This window comes from Pollachius pollachius (assembly GCF_949987615.1).
Source record: "Pollachius pollachius genome assembly, chromosome: 18".
NCBI lineage: Eukaryota > Metazoa > Chordata > Actinopteri > Gadiformes > Gadidae > Pollachius > Pollachius pollachius.
The window spans coordinates 16945985-16953484 of record NC_136951.1 but is presented as its reverse complement, the minus strand read 5'-3'; the positions used below and the strand labels follow the sequence as shown (position 1 = coordinate 16953484).

Genomic DNA, 7500 nt, shown 5'->3' with positions numbered 1-7500 from the left:
AATGTTCTGGGGTTCGATCCCCAAACCCCCCCCTCAAACAAGATAACCTAACCCCTAGCTGCTCAGTATTGAAACGTCAAAAAAACGAGAGAAAATCTTGTCAAGTCTATTTGATGTTGAAATGTATTTGTATATAGTTATATTGTATTCATGTTCTCTGTCCTCAGTCTCCTGGAAGAGAAGCTGTGTTGGGAGAAGGAGTGTGCCAAATACAAGTCCAAGCCTGCTGTAAGCCGCTCCTGCATTCAAACTACTTTTATTCAAGTTTCCCTACCCTTCATATCCATTATCACATTATTCTAGAGCGCTATTGACAAGCCAACACAGTGTCTGCTTATTGGCTTACGAACAGCAGGAGCGAAATTAGATATAAACTGGAAAACTGGAATGAATAAATAATATATTTTAATGGTGTGCGGCGTTGCGGTCACCCACTCGTCCGCTTGACCTGTCTGGCCGTAGCGTGTCGCGTTGCGACGTAGCAGTAGCGATGTGGGTGTTTTTTTGTTCTCGCTTTACAAAAACAAGATTCCTGCCGTGGTTTTCCGTAATGACTTTGTTTGGTAATGTGTCTCGGATAGAGCGTACCCCGAATACTAATTGTGTTGCAATTCTCGCTTCCCACTGTCTTACAAACAAGGCCCGTAGAATCAATAACAGCTTCCAGCGGCTTTCGCCGGTCGCGACTTAGCATTTTTGCTTTCATTAGTGTCATGCGGGGACACACTGACACCAAACACTTTGTTTCAGCATCGATGATGTTCTATTGTTTTGTGGATGCATGTATATAGCGGGGTGCATCATTTAATCTCGATGGAAAACCGTTGAATTAATTTGACCACTCACAGGGTAAAAAACAAGGGTATAATTGCGATCGCTAACCTATGGTTTTATGGCAATTAATGTTATTTATGTGTTGTGAATTGCAGTTGGATGTAAGCCTTATGCCTGTAAAGCACTTTTGAAAAGCTTTAAGAAAGTTCTCAAAAATCCCTCTAAAAATAAAATATATTATTTGTGTTATTATTGCAAAAAAGTGACCTGCATGAAATACATGTTGTGGCATGAACTTAACTTATAGAAATACTTGAGAATGGTTCAACGTGACTAACAACAATACTGACTTCCTTCTCATACACATGATTCATCTTTCAATGTTCAAACTCAAATATATATACTAATAACCCACCTAGACCGACCAACACATGATTAGTGCACGTTGAGGATGTGCACGTTAATGGGCCTTATTTACAGAGTGGCCATCTTGGTTCCAAACACCAGCCGGGTGAGGGAACTTAACTGAACCGTGGAGGACCAAGCTGGAACCAAAATGGCTGCCATAGGTAAACAAAGAACCATGATGTATTCCTCAGAGTTTGGACGCCCTGAGGGAGAAACGAGAGGAGCTTACGAAGGAGGTGGCTCAGAGGCGACTGGAAGTCAGGTATTTGGTTTACGCAGGATGTCCATCAACCACCAGGAAGGTCTTCTTGGTTCCTCAAGGACAGCGTTTCTCAGAGCCTGGCCAGGGACCCGAAATGGGACCTGAACTCTCTGAGCACACCACCAATTGGTGATCATTTTGATGTACGAAAGGATCACTGATTCTGGTGTGCTCAGCGTGTTCGGAGTGCTCTCTGTGTTGCCTGACGACGAGCTAACCCAAACGGCATCGTGATCCATTTCACAGTTGGGGTTCCATCATTAGGCTCAAATTGTGTTTTGGCTCCTGACATGAAGAGGTTTAAGTACCCCTGCGATAGGATTATGATGTGTTTGTAGTAGTAGGAGTAGTATTAGTTATTATTATCAAACTTTTGTTGATTGGAGACGCCTACTCTTAAAAGGTAATAATTAAACCTCCAAAGCATTAGTATTTTTTAAACAGTCACGTACATTTCTTTGTTATTTGTAACAAACAATGTATTTAGTTGTTTAACCGGGGAAATTCTTGTTACAATCAATAGCGAAAACCTAGCAAAGGTTGCTTTCTCTTCAACTCGTAGACGGACATTCTTCTGCTGAAACGATACTTCCCCTTTCATTACCTGGCTGTCAGGTTCCTAATGAATGGGGTACTCATAATTCACAGACGGGCTTGGCCTTTAGCGTCCGTACCATCTATTTAACATTACACCGTCGAACTGCATTGCTGCGACATGAATCAGAATGAATCAGTGGTGAACTGTGTTAATGGCTGTTTGTTTAAATGTTCCTGTGAATTATTTATCTTGGACATTTTTAGCAGCGCCTCCATATCTGTGGAGAGTTGCCCCGGGCATTTACATCCTATTGCTGCTATATACTGCTAATTGCTTAGCGCTCTATCTCCCTCACTCACGCTCTCTATGTCCCTCTCTCTCTATCTACCTCTTTTTCCTTTTTTTCTTTGTCTCTCTGTCTCTCTCTGTCTCTCTCTCTCAATCTCTCTCTCTCCCTCTCTCTCTATCTGCCTCTTTTTCCTTTTTTTCTTTGTCTCTCTGTCTCTCTCTGTCTCTCTCTCTCAATCTCTCTCTCTCTCTCTCTCTCTCTCTCTCTCTCTCTCTCTCTCTCTCCCTCTCTCTCTCTGCCACTTTTTCCTTTTTTTCTTTGTCTCTCTGTCTCTCTCTGTCTCTCTCTCTCAATCTCTCTCTCTCTCTCTCTCTCTCTCTCTCTCTCTCTCCCTCTCTCTCTCTGCCTCTTTTTCCTTTTTTTCTTTGGCTCTCTGTCTCTCTCTCTTTCTCTCTCCCTCTCTCTCTCTCTCTCTGTCTCTCTCTCTCTCTCTCTCTCTCTCTCTCTCTCTCTCTCTCTCTCAAGTCTCTCCCTCCCTCCCTCACACACACACACACACACACACACACACACACACACACACACACACACACACACACACACCGCACACACATTAACACAATGATATGGATTGCTTCCAAAGCAAATCATGTCGATTTAATCATCTATATGCGAGGACAGTACTATAATGTATCCCCTCCCCGCTCAACCTCCCTCTGATGATCTGATCTTCCATGCCTTGGTGCTCTGCTCTTCCACCCCCTCCCCCCCCACCACCCCCCACAAACAAATACACACACACACAAACACACACACACTGTGTGTGTCGCAGGGATCTGAACGATCAGATGCAGGCCGTCCTGAGTCAGACGCTCCAGCAGCAGAAAGAACTGGATGAAAAGAAGGAAGTGATAGAGAAGACCCAGGTGTGTGTGGGTTTGTTGTGTTGGGTGGGGTTGACTGTTTGTGTATGTGTGTGTGTGTGTGTGTGTGTGTGCGCTGGGGTGGATGTTTGTGTGGGGTGTGTGTTATGAGGTTGTTTTGTTTGTTAACATGTGTTTGCGTGGTTTTGTTTGATTGGTTTGTGCATCTCTTGTGGCATGGCTATGTGTGTGTGTCAAGGTAGTCTTATATATATATATATATATTTATTTTTTTAATATTCTGTGTAGCATCGGTCTTGATCAATCGGCTGAATTTGTGTGTATGTACGTGTGTGTGTGCTTGTGTGTATGTGTGTGTGTGTGTGTCTGTGTCTGTGTGCGTGTGTGTGTTCCACCAGGCTGAAATGGCTCAACTAGTGATGGCTCCTGTCCAGCTCCTGAAGGAGATGGACAGGGTGCAGCACAGAAAGGCGTAAGTTCCTTCCCCCTCAGACCTTCACCAAACGTCTGAACATAACAATTCAAAATGAATTGACACAAACTGCGTTCCTGGCAGAGCCAGGGAAATGGCTTTCTAGCAGAGGTTAGCATTAGCATTATCTCTGCATCGGAAGCCCACAATGTTCCCCTACTTTTTCACAACTACGATAAAGGGCCGTGTTTTCGGATGTGTTTGTTTATTTGCACGGCGAAAGAAAGGAACACAAAATGTCCCCTTCTATTTAAGATTTCAACGCTTGCGTCAGAGAAGAAGATGCATGCAGTGTGTACATTCTGCAAGTCAATTTTACGAGTAAATAAAAAAACGTTTTAAGGCGCATTGTTTTTGCGGAGAAAAGCGTGTTCACCAAAAAGGATAACAAACGACTTAGAGCACACAAACAGCACTTCATGTTTTGTGTGTTTCTTGGTTTGTGTTTGTCTGGTTTGTTTTCAGTCTGCGCTCCGCGTTCCAGCGGTGTCGTTTGACGTGTCGAGGGCGACATTTTGAACGCCTGGATCCTCCGTTGGTTTCTGGTTGTGTCTTCATCCTTGCCTCACTCTGCCTAACCCTGTTTAATATGTAGACAGACGCGCGGAGTCACCTGTTTAGTATGGAGACAGAGCAACAGAGAGGGAGAGAGAGAGAGAGGGAGAGAGTCAAGACTTACAGGGGGGTCCGAACTACAGCTGCAATCGTATGTGTGTCGGGGGGCCAAACACACGCACGCACGCACGCAGGCACGCACACACACACACACACACACACACACACACACACCTCTACCTGGGGCAGATGAAGTCCATCAATGCAACACACTGTAACACTTTTGGGTTGAGCTCATACCAGAGCGCACAGATACGAATACTACTGGCAGCCCTCAGTGTTTGAATTGGATTTCAAAGACATTGATTATCCTTCTGTTGCTCACCCTGTCAGTTTTCTTTCTTTTCTTCTTTCTTTTCAGTTTCTTTGTCATTTGTTACTTTACAGTTTCTTGCTCCATTTCTCATCCCTTCCTTCTTTGGTTTGTTTCGTCTGTTCGTTCGCTCCTCCATTTCCTCCTTTTTTTTTACCTCCTACCTTCCTTCAATCTCCTCCCTCCCTCCCCACTTCCCTTTCCCCCCCTTTCCTCCCTTCCATCTCCTCCCTCCCTCCCTTCCCTACCTCCCTCCCTAGAGAAACATATCCAATAATTAATTTCATTGTCTTTTTCTCCCTCCTCCTCCTCCTTCTCCCTCCTCCACCAACCTCCTCCTCCTCCTCCCCCTCCACCTCCTCCCTCCTCCTCCTCCTCCTCCTCCTCCTCCCTTCACCTCCCTCCTCATTCTCCTCTTCCTCCTCCACCACCCTCCTCCACCTCCCTCCTCCTCCTTCTCCTCCCCCCTCCTCCTCCTCCTCCTCCACCTCCTCCTCCTCCACCTCCCTCCTCCTTCTCCTCCTCCCTCCTCCTCCTCCCCCTCCTCCACCAGAGACGCGGGGCGTAAGGTGGCATCCCTGGAGGCGGAGGTCGGCGCGCTGACGGAGCATCTGATGGAGGCGGAGCGGAGGCACAGCCGGCTAGAGAAGGAGAAGAGCGAGCTGGTTCTGGAGCGGATGGAGCTGGGGGAGAGGGTGGAGGCGGCCGCCCTGGCCCACAGGGAGGGGCTGAAGGAGAGGGCCACCGCCAAGGAGAAGGAGCTCTACCTGCTGGGAGAGAGGTAAGGAGCCAGGCGAGGAGATGAGTCGTATCAGGGTGGTGTACAGTGTGTATGTATGTTTTTGTACTGTTCTATTAAAACGTCTACAGGCGAAACGGTTGTGCTTTGGGAAACACTGTACCTGCTGCATGCCGCCTCTGTGGCTTTTAAGGGGCTCCTTCAGGCAAGGACGCAGGCTGTTGGTGTTGGAAAACTGGTTTATTGTTGACGGTGATCAACGAGGATTTGTGACCTGGTGCTCCGGGTTGCCACGCAGGAGATCTCCCCTGTGGTGATGGCTGGTTGGACCTGTGCGCAGTGATTACTCAATGCGCAACAGGCGTGCGGCCTCACCAAGCCCCAGAGTCCAATCAGTCTGACCCGGGCCGAGAGAGGCCGCTTAAACCCTCCATCATCCACACACAGCCCACAGTCTGTGATTTTGAATGTAAGACAGTACCATCTCATATGTGTTTTGTGAAACACATAATTTTCCGAAACGGAGCATCGGCGAGATTTCTGACAACACAGGGACCGTGTGTGTGTGTGTGTGTGTGTGTGTGTGTGTGTGTGTGTGTGTGTGTGTGTGTGTGTGTGTGTGTGTGCATGTGTGTGTGTGTGTGTGTGCGTGCTCTCACCAGAGACATTCAGGGGATGAAGGTGATTGACTTGGTGACTGACAGCAGGCTGCTCAACGAGAGCCAGTACATCCAGCTGAGGGAGAGGGACAGGTATCACACACACACACACGCACGCACATATGCACACACACACGCACGCACGCACACACACGTACACACACACTTTCTACGCACTCATATCAAAGGACCTTACAATGCTGTCCTTACCATTATAGCAAGGCAAATAATGAATGAATTACATGTATAACAGCATCGTTAAAAGATGTAAAAATGGCTCGTGCCCTTGCATTCATTATATCTGTGATAAATATAATTGCATTGCAAAATGGTGAATTGCAGAGGCAGAAGGTTAGTACTGTATAATTAGTAGCTAGTTTTCTACCGACACAAATATGGAATCAATTACTGTTATCTATAATGGCACGCTAAAACGAACGTCCCATTCACTCCATCTATGCCACAAATATTTCTGTTCACGTCACGAAGTACAATACAAAGTGCACGGCAGCCATCTGTAGCACCGCTCCCAGTATGTACGCCTCGTTCTGTGCTGCTCCCCAGGCAGATAAGAGCATCCAAGCAGATGGAGCTCCTGCTACAGCAGGCCACGGATCAGCTGCTCGAAACCCAGAGTCTGTACAACAAGACCAAGGCTCAGGTACAACCCCTGCGCACCGTCACGCATGTGCACACGAAAAAAACCCACGTCCGGAACCTGGTTTAGGCAGTAAGCCCGTTTCTTAACGGCCATGTTGACACCGCCGCAATTAATGTTTTTATTCCCAGTGCTCGATCCAGGGGCTGGGATGTATCTTCAGCTTTATTAGTATAACCCCTTATGACAGGTACAATCAGCCTGTAATCTGCCTGTTAAGTGGGCTTTAAAGGCCCATATTATGAGCAGCCCTCCCTAACCCTTAGCCTTTCTAAAGGACAAGGATCAACTCTACCAAAGCCCAGTATGGGCCGAATTCCAATGACGGCTCAAGATGAAGCACTCTCCTTCTCGCTTGGTGGAATTCACCCGTGTATTTCTCCCTCCTGGGTGCTTTAGTCGTGTATTGCTTGGTGGCTTCTGAGGCACATATACTGGTACCGGTGAAGTTTAAATACAATATAGGTCAGGAGCAATGAAAAAACTCCAGAAAAAAAATCACTGGAGTGTCCCTGGTAAAATAAATCTCATTCCTTGCACGTACAAATTGAGTCGGACCAATCAAAGACATTTATTTCTCAGATTCTATGTCAAATGAATGATGCAATAAGAGTTAATTATGGCTAACATGGCGCTGCTGGTAACTGAAGATACTGCATGCGATTCCACAGCGTGCAATTTCTGAGCCGGGCAGAAGTCATTTATTCCTGTGATGCATTTTTAATGGCACTCTCATCCTTTTGCGATGGAGTACGTCAAAGGTCAGTGCACAGTCGGGGAGAGAGATGGGAAACGTGTCAGCACATGTAACGAATCTCGGATCATACGACAGGAAATGGCACATCGGGGGAGTTCACATCATTCCGAAATAACACAACTAAGGACATAC

General features: G+C 46.6%; 1 protein-coding gene across 1 annotated transcript in view; it reads left to right on the top strand.

Moving 5' to 3' along the window:
• The window catches only part of ccdc146 (coiled-coil domain containing 146), a gene marked incomplete at both ends in the record, with an annotated part of 60071 nt that overhangs the window by 26640 nt on the left and 25931 nt on the right, over nucleotides 1–7500 (top strand). Inside the window, 7 exons of the mRNA XM_079755958.1 lie at nucleotides 168–228; nucleotides 1374–1444; nucleotides 3104–3197; nucleotides 3554–3627; nucleotides 5109–5336; nucleotides 5957–6046; nucleotides 6518–6614. Of these exons, the coding sequence (XP_079612084.1) occupies nucleotides 168–228; nucleotides 1374–1444; nucleotides 3104–3197; nucleotides 3554–3627; nucleotides 5109–5336; nucleotides 5957–6046; nucleotides 6518–6614 (715 nt within the window). The remainder of the gene's footprint in view (nucleotides 1–167; nucleotides 229–1373; nucleotides 1445–3103; nucleotides 3198–3553; nucleotides 3628–5108; nucleotides 5337–5956; nucleotides 6047–6517; nucleotides 6615–7500) is intronic.